This window comes from Haliotis cracherodii, unplaced genomic scaffold, assembly GCF_022045235.1.
Source record: "Haliotis cracherodii isolate W230 unplaced genomic scaffold, xgHalCrac1.p SCAF_4, whole genome shotgun sequence".
NCBI lineage: Eukaryota > Metazoa > Mollusca > Gastropoda > Lepetellida > Haliotidae > Haliotis > Haliotis cracherodii.
Genome location: NW_027266297.1, coordinates 61,628,654 through 61,648,242, shown reverse-complemented (window position 1 = coordinate 61,648,242; position 19,589 = coordinate 61,628,654). Strand labels below are relative to the sequence as shown.

Genomic DNA, 19,589 nt, shown 5'->3' with positions numbered 1-19,589 from the left:
ATAGATTTACATGTTATAGGATTATATGCTACATGTTAACCTCCTTTGTTGAACACGTTTCAAGAACGGGAAGCGTTGACCTACACAGTGTTTTCATCTGTTGTTCGCTTTTGTAGAAATCAGACAGGTATTATATTTTGTTATTTCTATATCATGGACAAACACGGAATTATCCTCTTGAAAGTGTTTACTGCATGGAGACCTTGTTGACATTATATCAATGTGTTTTTAAAATATCGTAATGAGGACGATACCTTGAGCTGCGATGAAAGATTTCTTCTTCTTTGGAGTCTAGAATTGAAAAGAATTCAGTAAATAAGTGTTTCTTTATCAATGCAAATACTGTTCTTGTTATAAAAATCACAACGTGTCGTTTAGCATTACCATGTACACAATCAACATTGGTAATAACAGTTCGGCTTTAATGCTCCGCACAAACGAGTCAGCACACACACGTCATTCTCAGTGGAATAGGTGGAAGATTGCACATAATACGAAATTCGTCAAGTTTCATTTCAGTTCATATATGGGGCGGTCGGGTAGCCTTGTAGTTAACGCGTTCGCTCGTCACGCCGGAGACAAGGGTTCGATTCCCGACATGGGTACAAGGTGTGAAGCACATTTCTGCTGTGATATTGCTTGAATATTGCTAAAACCGGCGATAAACCATACCCACTCACTCAATTTATATATTCACAACATTGTTTTCCTGACGTAAACATATTCCCAGAAACATATTCCTTGACGTCAGTGTTTACATGCAGTTGTGCATCCGGGAATCAAGGTTATCTCCCCTGCACCAGTCTGAACATTACTGATTATATAGGCAATGCACATGTGTATGTATGAGTAGCGTGTACGTGGTACATACGTCTATGTAGCAAGCGTTGATGTAGTCCCCGACCCCAGGATCACTGGGATCAGCCTGGAGAACAACTCGCGAGTGGTCAACTGAAATGTAAGAACGTGACATGATCTGTTGGTAGATAATTATTTAAAGTGTCTAATTGTTGTTGTTTTTGGGGGTTTTTTTTTTGTGTGTGTGTGTGTGTGTGTGTGTGTGTGTGTGTGTGTGTGTGTGTGTGTGTGTGTGTGTGTGTGTGTGTGTGTGTGTATTATACATATTATATTATACAAATTATGTATATAAGTGATGATAATGTGTCCACTGATAAAGCGATTAAGTGTTTAAATTGTTTTACATATTTATTGACATCCGTTTTGGTTCACAATGCGTCTCCAGCTCTTTACATGCAACGTCAAGATATGAATATAATATTTCTTGAAACGTTAACGCTCAATTAAGACGTATATTTACCGTCACAAAGCTGAAGTAGGCCTTCTGAAGCTTATAATAAAACAAATTTAAGACACATTTGTTAATTCCATGTGATTAAATGACACATATTAAACACACATCTTACATGCGCAGATGTTCTTGTATCTGTTTTTCTTGATATTGTGAGCAGCAAAGGCCATGCTGTGGTCATTGATGAGGTCCTTCGGAAGTTTCTGTAAGGAAGTGAAGGTAACTTTATACCACTTGTTATCTACGATGATGCACAGCATTGGTGTTGCATTGCCAGCGATAACATCATAAACGCCTTGTTGTTAATGTGAACGATCCTCACCCAAATCATGTCACGGAGTATTTGTTTGATTTGTTTTGATACATTTACATCTTTACCAACAAAATATTTATACAAATTTACCAAAAATATTTTTACATATTTACAAACAATATATTTTAACATATTTACAAACACTATATCTTTCAATATTTATAAAGAAAAATATGTTCAAACGATTTCATTCAGAGCATCAAATATAAGGCAGGGGAGTAGGAGTGTATCAAATGTGACATGAAACGCTATTGCTATTATATAACGACATATAAAAACTCGGAAATGGCTGACGGCAGTGTCTTTAAATTACAATTACATCACGAGAGAAATGTTGAAATTTGTAGAACGATGTTAGACGCGTTCTTAACTGCACATTATGCTTGATAATACAAGGTGGGCCTTGTTTACCTGAAACTCGTCAAAAAAGTGTTGTTTCTTTGACCGCCACTTTCCGACGTACTGTGGGAAGTCCTCCAGGGACACTGCCGTTGCTGACCTGGATGTAGATGCTATGTTGTAGTACACCTCGCCAGCACCGTCCACGTTGTTGTCAGTAGATGTCCCCAGCAGGGAAATCTGGGATGATCCCCCTTGAAAGGTAAAGTTTATTTTACATATATGCATTCTATTTTTGTCAAAAGTATGTTTCATACATTCATCCCTATCTCATACTTGGATAGAAAATAGGGGAACACACCAAGTTTTAAGAATGAAATCTATTACTGGATGTAAATATTGTAATGACTGTGTACAATACAGATTGACGAAACTTCCTTTAAATGAGAACCCATCGTCAAAGTAAAATTACGACAAACACGTATATAATTCTTCATAGTTGTTGACAACATCTAATTATCACCCAAACTATGTTTGACTTCTGTTTTGTCCTTCTCACCGCTATGCTAGAGTACGGAACAGGCATACATACGATTAATTGTGTATGACATCATGAATATGGATATCTTTATGTCGTGCATACATGGATGGCCATGAAGCCAATAATACTCTGACATTTTGTACAGGAATCGTGTCGTGCAGCAGGGATACAGTACTGGAAACGTTTCACTACATTATGATTAAATGGTAAAAACCTTCAAAGAACTCCAACCATTCCTGTTGTTCATTAGCTGTACAATGTTTTAATAATAAGCAGATGTGAAGACATGTAACTTTTAGAAATAACAACATTCTAACGACATTTCAGGACTACGTCTTGACCCTTCATCAGTTATTGGGTGAGTATGGTTTTACGCCATTTTTAGCAATATTCCAGCAATATTACGGCGGGGGACAAAAGAAATGTGCTTCACACATTGTACTCATGTCGGGAATCGAACCCTGGTCTTCGGCGTGACGAGCGAACGCTTTACCCACTAGGCTACCCGACCGTCCTCATCAGTGAATTGATTTGATATATATATATACACACATGCTGATGAATTGTCACAAGTTCTGATTGCCCGTGAAGATACGGGGTAGGATAGGCTTTCAGCAATCGATGCTTGCCGTAAAAGGCGACTTAGCTTGTTGTAAGAGGCGACTAAAGGGATCGGGTGGTCAGGCTCGCTGACTTGATGCATGGATTGGTGCATGTAATCGATCCCCATTGCGTGGATAGATGCCCATAATGTCAATTACTCCATTGTCTGATCCAGATTATTTACAGACCGCCGTCATATAGCTGGATTATTGCGGCGTTAAACAACAAACACACAACAAACAAGTTAGGATTAATGTTCAAATATAACAATATATCTGGGACGCCAATAGGAAGCGAGGTAAGTACTGCACGGACAGTATAATGTCTTCGTGTTCTTCCAACTTCTAAAAGCATATCAAAGACTTAATAATCAGATAGTTGCTTAATTCTCATATCTCTATATGATGGTCAAAATGCTTGTACATGGAATTCATCACCTTAAACGTGTGAACTGTATGGACACATTTTCGACACATATCAGTATGTTTTGAATGTCTGTATAATGAATGCATCTATACCATATCTCGACTTCTTTAGACACCTATGTAAGATTATAAATCTGGTATAAAAGTCAGGAACACCCACCTTTCTTCGGAGCCGGCGAAGAGGAGGATTTGTTAATTGTTATCATTTTAACTGAGTGGCTGGTGGTGGCGGGCGTGTTGTCGTTCCGAACACCCTGTTCTTCCTTACGTCCAGATTTCCGTCTACAATAACACAAACATATTGATGAGTGATGGATACAGAGACAGAGAAAGGGAATCAAGATCAAAAGAAATGCAAACCATGTTAAAAAATTAATTTCGTTTCGAATAGAATTCTCAAATGAAACACAGTAAAAGTTGTCTATAACGTATTAAATGTTCACATATATGAGTGAGTGTATTTTAACGCTGCTCCTGAAATAGTAAACATAATTTGCCTTGCTTATATTGTAGCTCAAGTACTGACACATGAACTGAAGACTGTTCAACAACAAGCACTTGACTGCGATTTAGAGACGTTGACATCCATAGCCTGTATGTTCAAGGTTTTATATATTGATTGATTTCTCAGAGCAAACAAGCATGATCGAACCTGAGCAGAACCACAGCAATGATGACTGCAAGGAGAATGATCAACAGGCCAGCTGCAACGATCCCGCCGATCGCAGACGGAGGCATCCCTTCAGCTGTAAGCACAAACACACAGTACTGTGTATACATACTGCTGTTGTAGAAGCTGTAACGTCGTGGTTGGATAACGGTAACCACATAACGCGGTGTATACATACTGCTGTTGTAGAGGCTGTAACGTCGTGGTGGGTTAACGGTAACCACATAACGCTGTGTCTACATACCGCTGTTGTAGAGGTTGTAACGTCGTGGTGGGTTAACGGTAACCACATAACACTGTGTATACATACTGCTGTTGTAGAGGTTGTAACGTCGTGGTGGGATAACGGTAACCACATAACGCTGTGTATACATACTGCTGTTGTAGAGGTTGTAACGTCGTGGTGGGTTAACGGTAACCACATAACACTGTGTATACATACTGCTGTTGTAGAGGTTGTAACGTCGTGGTGGGATAACGGTAACCACATAACACTGTGTATACATACTGCTGTTGTAGAAGCTGTAACGTCGTGGCGGGATAACGGTAACCACATAACACTGTGTATACATACTGCTGTTGTAGAGGTTGTAACGTCGTGGTGGGATAACGGTAACCACATAACACTGTGTATACATACTGCTGTTGTAGAGGTTGTAACGTCGTGGTGGGATAACGCTTACCACATAACACTGTGTATACATAAGGCTGTTGTAAAGGCTGTAACGTCGTGGCGGGATAAAGGTAACCACATAACGCGGTGTATACATACTGCTGTTGTAGAAGCTGTAACGTCGTGGCGGGTTAACGGTAACCACATATCACTGTGTATACATACTGCTGTTGTAGAAGCTGTAACATCGTGGCGGGAAAACGGTAACCACATAACGCTGTGTATACATACTGCTGTTATAGAGGTTGTAACGTCGTGGTGGGATAACGCTTACCACATAACACCGTGTATACATACTGCTGTTGTAGAAGCTGTAACGTCGTGGCGGGATAAAGGTAACCACATAACGCGGTGTATACATACTGCTGTTGTACAGGTTGTAACGTCGTGGTGGGGTAACGCTTACCACATAACGCTGTGTATACATACTGCTGTTGTACAGGTTGTAACATCGTGGTGGGATAACGCTTACCACATAACACTGTGTATACATAAGGCTGTTGTAAAAGCTGTAACGTCGTGGCGGGATAAAGGTAACCACATCACGCGGTGTATACATACTGCTGTTGTACAGGTTGTAACGTCGTGGCGGGATAACGGTTACCACATAACGCTGTGTATACATACTGCTGTTGTAGAGGTTGTAACGTCGTGGCGGGATAACGGTTACCACATAACGCTGTGTATACATACTGCTGTTGTACAGGTTGTAACGTCGTAGTGGGATAACGTTACCACATAACACTGTGTATACATACTGCTGTTGTACAGGTTGTAACCTCGTGACGGGTTAACGGTTACCACATAACGCTGTGTATACATACTGCTGTTGTACAGGTTGTAACGTCGTGGTGGGATAACGCTTACCACATAACACTGTGTATACATACTGCTGTTGTACAGGTTGTAACGTCGTGGTGGGATAACGCTTACCACATAACACTGTGTATACATACTGCTGTTGTACAGGTTGTAACGTCGTGGTGGGTTAACGGTAACCACATAACGCTGTGTATACATACTGCTGTTGTACAGGTTGTAACGTCGTGGTGGGATAACGGTAACCACATAACACTGTGTATACATACCGCTGTTGTAGAGGCTGTAACGTCGTGGTGGGATAACGGTAACCACATAACACTGTGTATACATACTGCTGTTGTAGAGGCTGTAACGTCGTGGTGGGATAACGGTAACCACATAACACTGTGTATACATACTGCTGTTGTACAGGTTGTAACGTCGTGGTGGGATAACGCTTACCACATAACACTGTGTATACATACTGCTGTTTTAGAGGCTGTAACGTCGTGATGGGATGACGGCACGGACACTCATCTTGCATGTCATACATTTAATTAAATGTGTTCAAATTGTAATTACCAATCCTCACCACAATCGCTTCTTTTCAAATTTAATCGAAAAAAATCCTTTAAATTAAAAGTCAAAATAGAAACGACGGAGATCGCTGCAGGTTTTCGTTTTCGATCTTGAACAATTTTTCTATGTTCCTTTCAGCTGAATCACATGATGCGGAGGACGCCACTTTCCACAGTCACCTTTACATCCTATTCTCCCACTTGCATAAAAAATATCATTAAATATTTTCAAACACACTCTATCGTTTATCACCGCAATCGCTTTTTTCCAAATACGTGTACGTGATTTAATCAAAAGTAAGATGTCGAAAAGTCTACAATATAAATAAGAACAGAAATTTATGCATTTAATAGTAAACCAGAATTTGTTATCCATAAAATAAAGTTGAACCTGCGGTATATTTACCTTGCTGACATGTTTCTCCCGTCCACCCTGACTGGCAGCTGGAGCACAGCCCGGTCGACCTTCCGCACCTTGAACCTGCACAGTTCGGACTGCAAGACACGGCACAGGCGGGGCCATAGTATCCTGGCTTACAGCCTGAAGACCATCGGAAAACCGTTGCTTTCATTATTGACAAATTGCACTGAACCTTTGACAAGAGAGATGTAACTGTATCCCGTATCACCACATTTTTTAACAAACGGAAATACAATTAGCTTATACTTCGTAAAGGATATTAACCTGGGAGATGAATTTACCTATATTTAACGGAAACGTAGCTAAATAATGACAGAGCATGTGGCAAAATGTTCTATACATTTCTCTATTGGGGTTATCGAACTTATTTTTAAATATCCGTTATAGTAAACGAATTGTGTGTATGTTTGTAAATGCATGGAGACTTCAGCGATGTGAAATAATCCGAAGCCGATTAATGGAGACCTGTGACTGGTGAGAGGCCAGCACCATGTCTCGACGACCAGAGTTAGCTCCCTTTTCAAAACTCAGTTACTGCCTTTGGATGTAACGTAACATGCATGTCACGCCCACCTAAATGACACCTGTCTCCCCTCCAGCCGTCTTTACACTGACACGCCCCGTCCGTCCCGCCGCATCCGCCATCCAGACAACCTTCGCTGCAGTTCTCCCTACACCCCGGGCCGTACGTTCCATTCGTGCAGGCTGAAGACATCCATACAGCATTTGTAATAATATCCCATTATAGCTTTGCATTGACTAGCTATTTGCATGCTAATCAAATTTAATAATGCGTATTTTTGCTCGTTTACATGTGTTTAGAGAGTGAAAGGTTTATGTATGTCGATACATTTTCATTTTCCCGATTGTGATGCAGAGGTGTCCGTGAGAAAATATATTCTCAATGTCTTTGCACGTCTATCGACAAGTCAAAGACAATGCATTTGACGCGTCGGAAGAGAACAGACACTGTACAACTGTACAGTTATTAAGTTACAAACCTAAATCCTTCAGAAAAACAATTTCATCAAGATCACATATAATTTATGACAAAATACAGGTACACATTGTTTTATTGTCAACGCTTTTGTTCTTCCATAATTCCCCCCTCCCCTATAGAATATAACACTGTCAAACACACAATTACGTAGAGTATTACTTCCTATAATGCATTGCATCAACGTCATTATCTGACCTTGATCGCATTGTGATCCTTTGAATCCTGGAACACAGCCTTGAGAACATTCGCCGTTTACATTGTTGCATACACCGTTGTTGCAGTTGCTGTTGCATTTAAAGCTGCAGCGATTGCCAAAAGTACCGTTGGGGCACTCTGAAACAAAATACAGAATACGGAGATTCATCTCTAAATATCAAACCTTCCGAAAGGAAAACTTGAAATATCAACCTCCAACTTGAACTTCTCCACTCAATGCATACACGTGTATCCAATCATTCCAACCTACAGGTATTTCTTACATTTGTGTTGTTTTTTCGAAATGTCTAAATTTGTTTTGCAAATGCATATAAATCACATCTGGATGACACATTGTGCAGCACATTCCGCGTGCAGAGCGTGCATCATGAGCTGCATTGTGCAGTGAATGTGAATGCAGTATTGGTTGTGTCACTACAGTACTCTCAACGATTACTTAAGGACTTACTTTCTGTACACGTATCACCGAGCCATCCGTGCCCACAGCCACCATAACAAAACCCGATTCGAGAAGAACAGCTATTCTGGTCTTTGCAGCCAACACTACATGTGTACTTGCAGGATTCACCATAAAATCCCTGTGGACATGCTGAAATTGAAACATAATTGTGACATTCCTTACCATGGACAATATGCTTGGTTTCTATACTTGATACACTTAAGAGATTTAAATACCTACACACATGGCGTTGTCTTGCAATTAGTTTTAGGCTGGATCTGCCGTGTGTCATCGCGAGGTGAAAAAAAGAAGGGGTGCAGGCATATTCAAAATCGTTCTCCCACAGTTATAAACCATATTTCTGAGTTAAACTCAGGCACGGCGCCACGACGACGCCCTCCTGTCCCTATGCGTCAACCCCGACATACAAAGTGTTCTGACGTCTACATTACAATACTGTTTCTCATAGAATCATACTGGACCGTCGATTTGATTTCATTCACACAATCTGCATGACAAAGTAAGCGTTCCTTTGTTGCCTGACGGCGCACAGCAGCACTCCTTCTATACGACGACAGCCTGTAAACAATCGTGACTTGACCAGACACTCCAATGACGCCATATCGCGTTTACCGCTTCTATTGAAATTAGAAGTGATATGTTAATTTCGAATTTGGTCTGTTGCGTACAATTGCAGATATTCTGCTGCTTACGCCTAAAGAGAAAGACGTATTCGTTTTGCAATACAGTTGGTGGAAGGGCAGTATTAATGTCTCTGCCTAAACATGTGTTTTGTAGTTGACTCAGTAGAGATAAATGCTACTGAGTTTATGATGAAACTCGGGGACTTCAGTCCACCAGCAGAAACATCGACCCAGTTCAAGAAACTATAAAACATCAACATCAACATTGTCTTGCATATGTACACCTAATATACATAATTGTTTGGAGTACAGAGAATCTGTCAAATTCAATTCTAAAATTTCTAGATCGTTCAGATTCTACCTACTACCTTTATGTGTATCTACAGTATGTAACATACCATCTTGGCACCTGTCTCCTTGTCTACCGGCCACACAGCCGGAAGTACAGCTTCCATTAACATGGTGGCAGCTGCTGGTGTTCAGACAGTTGTTGCTGCATCGAATGGCACATCCTGGTCCATACGAGCCAGGGGGGCATACTGTATTCAACACAAACATCATGTTAACACTAATGCAGTGATGCTTATTTGGTTGGCTTTAATTCATTTACATGACACAGAGACTTAACCATTTTCTTAAACGTTAACATTTGTTCATACATGAAGAAAAAACAATCGGAATAGTGACATGTTGTTTGGTAGCTCACAATATTGGCGCTACACACCGGGTTTAATAAAATAATTATACTGCAAAATGTTATTTGTACGCTAATGCATTGTTACATCTACCAGATTTTGTTTGATATGTGTTAGATTAGTTTAATATCATGTTCCAATTTCAAACAAAGGGCAGTTTTATCAGCAATTAATATGTTGTTACCACACGCCGGGTACCTCCTGTAACCCCGATAATTACTACAGTTATAACTATCGATACAAATGAAATGAAGTGCAAACAAAACAATAACAATAATAATAATAAAAATCTACGCCCTAAAGCATGCTCAAAGCGCTATATTATTACCCCGGTTGATGGATCAGTCAACGCTCGATTTCATTCTCAGCTCCCTGGGTAGTATACAACCCGAGTGCCTGCGAGGCGCTTGAAGGTTTACAACCACATAGCCCCCTCACACTACACTGTACCCATTCACTGCCCTCTGAGTCTCTGCTTAACTTCACCTGATTTGTGACCTGTGTATGCGCTGTCCATAGGACCTCGTGCCACCACCATGCCAACAAGTCATAGAAAACGAAAATAGTTAATTACTTGTGTTACAATGTCCGCTTGTCCAGCCTGGCTCACATCCGTCATTACAATTTCCGCTCCGCAGTCTGCATGTTCGTGCCCATGTCGTTTTTCTACAGTTCTCACTACATTTTTCGATGCAATTTTCCCCATAAAATTCGTTTTGACATTCTGAAAAGAATCAAATGGAATGTTACTCCAATATACCCATTTACAAATCACATAGTCACATCACACAATATAACGGTATGTATTGAGATTCAGCTTGCCAAATACACATCTCTGATGATATAAAGCATGGGGACTGCAAATAGTACTGCACATTTTTTTAATCGTGTAATTCAAATGGTAGATGCCAGATGCCAGATGCCAGATTAACCCTGGTTATGACCCAACGTGGGATGTTTAAACCAAAATCTTGCTCGTGGATTTCACGACATTGGAAAATGGTCAGAACCTGTACCACTTTGCGACTTAATCGCACCTTAATTTGTAACCATATGATATTACTGGTATGTATTGTTCACCTATCTCCTCATCTTTCAAAGTTATAAGTTTATTTTATGAAAAGAATATCTTTCAGTAGAAAAACTGAGTTTTCGTGGATAGCTGACTAGGGAGGATATATATGTACAAATGTAAATATAGCTATAACTGGTCGGCTCGGAGTCAGTACACTGTGTGAAGCATCCATGTTAAACTGCAGCATGGTATCTCAGTGGTCTGGCACTTTAAATCCGACATCAAACAGCTACCTATCAATATTAAGTTTGTCACATAAAAGAGTCAAAAGCTCGTTTTCCTTCACACCTACGTACAATACCGGCGGTGTTAACAGAGGGTGGCCATAGATAAGTTATATTTCGAACTTTAACGGTTCAGGACAGTTTGTCAATAATGAATGCAAACATCATCTAATGTTTACGAAAAAAAATGTATGTGTCATGTTGTACTTCCAACATTTATGTACACTTTGAGGATTGGACATTCAGGCAAAACTTACCAAACATTATACCAAAAACCGGACGTTTCGGGCACAAATTTATAACTTGCACTCAAACATATTGATATTCAAGAGTAACATAAACAATTTGCATCAAACCTTGAGGGAGGATTAACTAACGATGACGTTTTCGCACACCTAGATCTTTAAAGAATAAAAAAGTCCAGGTCCTAACGAGTTAACTACTGAATACCAGTGTTTTCTATCTCAGAGAAAGGCAATGCTGAATGTATTGAAATAACTTTAAAATATTTGGTCTAATATAAACATTATTTCTGATGGAAAAGCAATATACAACCCAACATGAAATGAGAAAGGGATATGTTATGTAAATAACCTGATCCAGGCAACAGGACAGTTTTTTCATGTGACAAATTTGTTAGACAATTTAATTAAAAAGCAAATTATTTAGAACAAACAGGTAAAATCAATCAAGCTTAATCCAAACATTGTGGCTCCGCAAATAATACTAATTTGAAAACCTGAAACACAAGAGAATCCTGTCCATCCTTAAAATTTGAAGTGGATACTTCAACAATCAAAGGTTAGCCAGTTTAACTATAGATCTTTAATTATTAAATACACTTGTACTGATCAGTACTGCAGAATATGGCAACATATATTCGAAAATGATATACGAATACAAACATGGCAACTGTATAACCATATTCCAGTTCGATGTTCAAGAGACGCTAATCCTCAATGGTTTCAATAAAAGAATATCACCCTGTTCTGCCAACCAACAGTATATTTGTTAACATGGGATACGTGGACATGCAGTTATGATACAGATGCTAAAGAAACTGATACACATCTCTCTGGCAATTCAAGAACTTCAAATTTGGTTCCAAGATAAAATTGAATAAGACTTAATGTCTCAGTCAACACATTTTTCTTGATTTTTGCCAAAAATGTGAATTCAATAAAGGACATTCTATTTGTTTCCAGCATTTCACATTCAAGTATAAATCCACAAACCTTCAGGGTCTTGTAGCAGCAACTCTACAAATACTATGTCCTAACAACATGTTCTGCCATATTAAGTTCAAGAATTGACTACGTTCATAAATTCTGGTCAATGTGTAATAAACTATGTACTATGTCATGCCACTTTAAATCTTTAAAATGTAAACATACGCAACCCTGTAGAAAGGACATGAACAAAATGTTTTTAGAATGAGGCATCTCTATGGGCACCAACTGCTGTGATGCTGCGTTGTGCATATGAATCGGCATTTCAGCCCTGATTGGCAAAACATGACACGGAAAAATGACCAAGAAGTTGCATTTAAGCTTCAGGTATATCGATTCACCATTGAGATTTATGCTATATGTTCCCATGGCCTTCCTGTGTGTTTGTGATGGGTGTAGCTGAAGTATTCGAGAACACCTGGTATCATCACTATTTGATAATTATACATAAACACATAGTGATGATATAGACGGAATGAGGAATGGACTCTGCTTTTAGCAGAGACGTCTTATGATGATATGATGGTAACTTAATGGTTTTGTTGCTTATTTATTAAATAAAAAGACGCTAAGCGGCCAATTAGTACATAGTTTGTTGTTCGTTTCATGCAGAATCTCCACCAGTAACAGAATACATTTATCACATACATGTAACCCAGGTATCGGAGCTTTACTTGTATAGTTTATCAATTCACATTGAGTGGAACTGCCTTCAAATTATGTTTCAGGATGTAGTTGCAGGTACCGGTTCCTTCAGTCGATAATCTGTTTGTTGACATTGAACTTTAGAATCTCCCCTTCCCGCAACTAAATGAACATGTTGTTTTGTACCTATCTAAAGCAATTGTCCCTTTGAACAAAATCACAATGGACAGTGGCACAGTTTAATTAAGACCACAGACTGTGTACTAAACATGTATCAAACTATTGCATAGTTTGTTTCCAAATTTTGAGAGGAATATTCATGACCCTGCTCTGAGGTATGTCTTTGTATTGAAAGTACTAAAATTATGTCGAACTGAAACAATGTAATAGAATTGAAATAAAGATATGCATCAGGGATATTTGTTTCGCGACAAGGTATATGCTGGTTTGACCTCTGACCTACATAAGTGCTTTTTGCGTGTTTTGGGCATCTTCCCTGTTGGAACCACTGAACATTGAACAGAATGGCATCTTCATGCAGTGCTTAAAGATTTTCGCTTAAATTTCCAAAGTCAAATGTTGAACCCTTTATTCATGTATTCATTTATTATGATTATGAAATATAAGTTACAGCAATATCTTTCGGGATGAATGTGTCTTTATGCGTATGCCACGAGCCGGAAATGTAAAACGAGGGACGCACAAACCACATCTATTCCGAGAAATACCGTTACAACGAATTTATCTTGCCGACATGTTGAACTCTACCATTGTAAAAGAATTAAAACAGTTGTTCGATGGAGCTGAGGGTAACTGGTGCTATGTCCCATTATTTTCATTATTTCGTAAACAACGTGCAGCTTTTGCTTCGTAGCGGGATGTTGGAGATTTATCTTCCAGCTAGGAATCCAAATGAAGCCTGTTGTCTTCGTGGCGGGGTATAAGGATTTATACTCCCACTCAGAAATTGATTACACTCCCAGACGGGAAACGTAGCATTTTATCAAGATCATGTGAACCAATCAGTTCTCAACATTCTGCCATTCTGTAAGATAAATGATTTTGTCGTTTTCATTTAACTGGTTGTACTCACGTTGATCGCACATGTCACCCATGTATCCAGATTTGCACCCCTCTGTACAAAAGCCCGTCTCGCCATTACACACACTGTTTTTGCACTCCTTTCCACATTGTGACTGGCAGTTTACACCAAACAAACCCGTCGGGCATGCTATAAAACATACGTAAATCTGTGTAATGTGATGAACAAACACCATCATCTTAATTAATGAGATTTATCACATTTCCGCGGTATACATTCTCATGTTGTGGTTACCACCAAACATTGACAATAAGAAAATGACTATGTCAAATTACGTTTTTGATGTTTGAAATTTCCACGTAAACGTGAGTGAATGAGTTGGGTTCAACGCTGCTTTTAACAGTGTTCCAGTTATAATCAGGTCTCATACGTTAACTACTTCGGTGAACCCACGAGCACGGGTATGGTGCTGACAAACCCCAAACGGGATTCGAACCCACAATCATAGGTTTCTGGCGTGCCCAAGGGACGAAACTCTTCACAGCAAATCGCGGCGCCATAGACGACTGGACAACCCGTGCCCCCTCTATGTAAACGGTATCATTTAAGTTTGAGTGAGTCAAGGTATCGGGTCATCGTTTGTAATGCACCTACGTGTCTGACAGCCATCGTCTGTAAAACCAGCTGCACAACCAGAGCTACATCTGCCAGTGACCTTGTCACAGATCTCCGATTTGTTGTAACAACGACACTGGACAGCACAATTCAAGCCAAAGGAACCATCACCGCAAACTGCAAATGGAAAAAATGTCTCATACAATTTTAACTCATCTTACGTAGTGGAAACATGTACATGCATCTATGCTGAAGTTTCATATTTGTCATCCTTATTCGGAAGATGAGAGTAGTAGGGTCTATACATGTATCATCTTTTATCATTACTCTTTACCAAATATATGTTTATGCTTGGCCATGTCTTTTATAAATCAATACAAGTTGGCTAGCCTCGTCGAGTGTCTTGATGTCATCCTGATTGATCTATGTCTCGTGTCTCTCACAATTGACCCTGTTCACGTTACGAGTTACCATGGCTTCACAAGACAGATCTAAGTGTTACACGCAAATATTTCACAGCACAAAGTGTTTGTAACATGGGTACTCGTAGTGATAAAACTGTATTACTAGCAGGGTGGAGGGAGCTTATGGCTGAGCCTTTGTACGCATGTATGTTAAAATACGTGTTTGGAGGGAGCAACAAAATGCTGCTATTTATACACTGTAGATGTCCATACCTTCTGTACACCATGGTTGCCCTGATGCCAGCCAGCCCGGACCACAGCCCTCTGCACATTGACCATCTTCTTTACGACATTTCTTATTCATGCACTGAACACATTCCAGTTGACAGTTCTCACCATAAAAACCACTCTGGCATTCTGAAAAATAATGTTTATTTGTTTTGTTTTTGTTTAACTCCGCACTCAATAATATTCCAGCCATATGACGGTGATATGTAAATGATCAAGTCTGGAAAAGACAATCCAGTGACTTGAATTATGAGTATTGGTCTACGCAATTGGGATACGGCGACATGCATCAACCACGCCAGCGAACCTGAGCAACCGATCCAATAATGACAAGTATAGGTTTCTGAAAACCAATTCTAACCCAGATCTTCACGGGAATGCAAACAATGTTGCAAACGTGTAGTTCATAATATGAAACATGTTTATTCGATAATTCCTACATAGACTCGGATGTAGAAACCTCTTGCCGCGAGGTGTTTCCATCCATAAATACATTAAGTACATGCAATCATCTGTGTTTCCTCTTCGATACTGCAACATCAAACATACATGTCACGTTATGGTCTGGTATCGTGACGTCATGATTAATTTTGACGTAATGTATGACATCACTCTGTTACCATCTCTGCAGGCCTCCCCAGTGAATCCAGCAGGACATCCGGAGCTGCAGGCACCTGTCATCTTCTCACACACCTCCCCGGTGTTCTTACACCGACATGATGACGCACAGTCGAACCCGTACCAGTAGTCAGGACAAACTGAAGAGAAAAAAACACTGGTTGATTCATATGTCACCACGTTTTCGCTGCAAAGACGCGAGGCGCCTTAGTATGTATAGCACCTACTTTTATCTGAACTCATCTCTGTAAGCATGGATACAGTTTTTCGGTTTACAGCTTGGTGACGAGAATTGGAGAAAAAAATAGATTTCGAAACACGCCAAAAATACGTCCCTTATTACATGTGGACGACTATGTTCGTTATGTTTAACACAAGACTAAAAGACTGAGCTATTAATAAAAACTCCATATGGTATCATCTTCATTTCTTTTGATTATACATGTATGTATATGTTGAATGTTCGGCCATTATGAAATGTTTGTCATTATATATTCGTCCCTTATTACATGTGGACGACTATGTTCGTTATGTTTAACACAAGACTAAAAGACTGAGCTATTAATAAAAACTCCATATGGTATCATCTTCATTTCTTCTGATTATACATGTATGTATATGTTGAATGTTCGGCCATTATGAAATGTTTGTCATTATATATTCGCTGGGCGTAATATCGTTCATTAAGAAGTTGATAGAGGTAAAATAATACAGATGCTTGGTTCTTTAATAGACAATGGGAATACATGTTTTTCTTACATGATATTTATGTCAAATTTTGCTTATTGTTAAGTGACATTCACAGTGTTTACGTTATAAGAGTCCCACAATTGTGTTAATGTTATGTTATTGCTGTTCCACCTGTAAACATCTGTACTTCACACAGTGCCAGGGTTTTACACCGTGGTGTGGTTACCCTCAGAAGACTGATAGAGTTGAGTTGTTCGGCGACAAGAGGAATTATGTTCCCCGGATCCGCTGATCTATCTGTGAAGATGTTCTGCCAGCCGGTACTGTGTGGATGTTTTGTCTGCAGACTGAATCCGGCTAGAAGGTGTGTGAAACCTGCAATGGCAAGAGTGAGTGAGTTTGTTTCAAAACAGCTTTGAACATTCATTTTATCGGTAATACTAGGGCATGTCGCCTTGATGTGGAAGAAAAGTGATGCACGATTTTCATAGACGTTTGCCCCCGTGATGAAACCCACGAACAGGGTCTGGTACTGACACTCATAGAAACACATTCAGTGCGAACCGGGATTCGAACCCACGATCATATGCTTCTTGCACGCCGAACGGACATATCACTGCCGAGGTAATGGCAACATCTAAGATCACTGGGCCACCGTGACCCGTAATGACAACAACACATATAAACTCACCTGGCTTTGAAAATGCTCTCAATTGTGAACATATATTAAATTGAATACGATTGTGATTTCATTTCCCCCGGCGTTAGGCCGTGATGGACATATTGATCTCAGCGAGGGTTAACCCAACTCACTCACTCACTTTCGATCGTCGTGTCTTATCACTTATAACACATATGATTGATGATGTTATAATGTAAATGTACTGTACCTTCTCTATTATATATTCTTATCATCAGAGGTACGTATGATGCTTCCAGGTTCAGAGTCCAGTGAACTTTATTATCGGTGTCGCACGCTGCTGATGTATGGGCACATGATCTGTCCTCAAATATCGACTGTGTATTCCCATCAACTGCCAGGTCCGATGTATATGCCCTTAAACTGTCGGCATAGTTTGATGTTTGATTTGTTGGTTTCTTCACAGCAATATTAATACCTATATAAAATAGAAGCGATTATGATATTAAATTATATGATACACTGGCTACAAACATTTGGTGCATGACCTCGGGTAAAGAAATGTCTGATTTGCAATCCTCCTTTAATTCGGACTTGTCAGTTTGATATCACGTCATAGAACATAAATATATAGATCATCAGTTACTTCTTCCACGACACAACTAGGCGATGACCTTTTAGCTCACCTAACTGAAAGTCAAGTGTGCTTATGACATCGCCTTTTGGTTCGGCGTCCGGTGACCTTTGTCCGGCATGCATCTCAGAAATCGACTGAAGTTTACAATTCAAACTCCACAAGTTTGTTCCCATAAATTAGTAACCCCAATTTGCTCAAAACGTTCAAATCCTATGACAGTCGCGGCAGCCCTATTGAATAGATACCCATGGCCATTGTTCCGCCAGTTTTGTTCAAAATGGGGTCAAGATGTTCGTGAGTGGACGCCATGGCAATCATAATAAAATATCTATTGGCCTTTACACAGCCATTAGTGTGCAAAATGTAACTCAATTTCGTAGATTTGTTGTAATAGTGGGACTCACTCATGATCATTTCGCAACATTATAGATTTTGACCTGATATTGACCTTCGTGTTTTAACCATGCTCTTATAGGTTCGCTCAAATTGTATATTCGGACCTACAAACTTCTTCTCCTCTGACATCGCCATACTAAAGAAGTTTGGAATGAATAATGATTTTGATTTGATTTCAGATTTTGTTCGAACATCAGGATCTTAGTATAGTTTTTATTCTTCAGTATCTTTCCAAAATATAATTAATTAACAATGTTGATAGCAACTTTTGTTAAGTGGCAGTTTGTTTCAAATTTTATACTTTTGCCTACCAATTTATGTTGGCTTTAATGCTGGGGAACTACGTTTATAATATACCGGATTTAGGTTTCTGCATGGTAGACTGAAGTCTCCGAGTTTCATCATGAGCTCAGTAGCATTTATCTATGATGAGTCAACTGCAAAAGAAATGTTGAGGCCGAGATTATACTGCGGAGAGAAAATACGCCCCACTGAGTTTCAAAACAAATATATATCTTTACGTTTGTCTTTACTCATAAGTAGCAAATCTCTGCACTTGTACACAGCAGACGTTATTCAAAATTAATATACCGTTTTTATGAGTTTCAACAAAATCTGTCATGGTACCCTCGTGTCATTGGATTTTCTAGTTCACCGATCACTTGATTGTCTGGTTGGTTTACAGGCTGACGTCGCATGGGAGGAGAACTGCTGTGCTATAAATATTTACTTTTTGTGAAAATTGTATGAATGGCGAGTCCTACCGAAAGGGCGGGACATGCTTACCCTTTTCGCAAACACCCGGTGTCATTACTGATTTTCACTGGTCCATTCATATAATTTCCACAGCTATTTACCGTTTACGCCAATTAGAATCTGTTTAGGCACATCTGGACTCGTTATTCTCTTGCATTGACAATTGATATTTAAAGACCTTTTGGCTTTCACGTTTGACAGTCATATCATTATTAAGTTGTCATATTATAATTGTAATGTTCTTGTAAAATGTGTTAGCAGTTACCTCCACTGTTGAAGTATGAAGCTTTAACATTAGACTGGCTAGGTAAAATAGAAGACCAAAAAACATACACATGAGATCAATCTATAAATCATTTCAAACTTGAAAACTTGGGTCTCTCTGTTTGTCAGTTTGTTGTTTAACGCCGCACTCAGCAATATTCCGACTATATGACGGAGGTCTGTAAATCATCGAGGCTGAACCAGACAATTCAGTGATTGACATCATGAGCATCTGTTCTTGCAATTGGGATCCGATGACTTGGATCAACCTGACCTCCCTATCCCGTTAGTCGCCTCTTACGACAAGCATAGCCACCTGATACAGCAAGCATGGGATGCTGAAGACCTATTCTACCCTGATGGTGAATATCTTGTCGATTTACATGGTGTTTGTTGTTT

General features: G+C 39.5%; 1 protein-coding gene across 3 annotated transcripts in view; it reads right to left on the bottom strand.

Moving 5' to 3' along the window:
- LOC139479737 (uncharacterized) overlaps positions 1-19,589 on the bottom strand; it is a 132,948-nt gene that overhangs the window by 12,962 nt on the left and 100,397 nt on the right. For 2 of the 3 annotated variants that reach the window (XM_071262598.1, XM_071262597.1), the window contains 18 exons: positions 17,388-17,615; positions 16,669-16,872; positions 15,810-15,947; positions 15,175-15,318; positions 14,537-14,674; positions 13,934-14,071; positions 10,242-10,391; positions 9,371-9,511; positions 8,338-8,478; positions 7,869-8,006; positions 7,247-7,378; positions 6,659-6,793; positions 4,183-4,276; positions 3,691-3,812; positions 2,034-2,215; positions 1,425-1,512; positions 872-951; positions 255-291 (listed from right to left, as the gene is read on the bottom strand). In XM_071262598.1, the coding sequence (XP_071118699.1) occupies positions 255-291; positions 872-951; positions 1,425-1,512; positions 2,034-2,215; positions 3,691-3,812; positions 4,183-4,276; positions 6,659-6,793; positions 7,247-7,378; positions 7,869-8,006; positions 8,338-8,478; positions 9,371-9,511; positions 10,242-10,391; positions 13,934-14,071; positions 14,537-14,674; positions 15,175-15,318; positions 15,810-15,947; positions 16,669-16,872; positions 17,388-17,615 (2,430 nt within the window). The remainder of the gene's footprint in view (positions 1-254; positions 292-871; positions 952-1,424; positions 1,513-2,033; positions 2,216-3,690; positions 3,813-4,182; positions 4,277-6,658; positions 6,794-7,246; positions 7,379-7,868; positions 8,007-8,337; positions 8,479-9,370; positions 9,512-10,241; positions 10,392-13,933; positions 14,072-14,536; positions 14,675-15,174; positions 15,319-15,809; positions 15,948-16,668; positions 16,873-17,387; positions 17,616-19,589) is intronic. The other variant, XM_071262596.1, reaches the window with a different exon arrangement.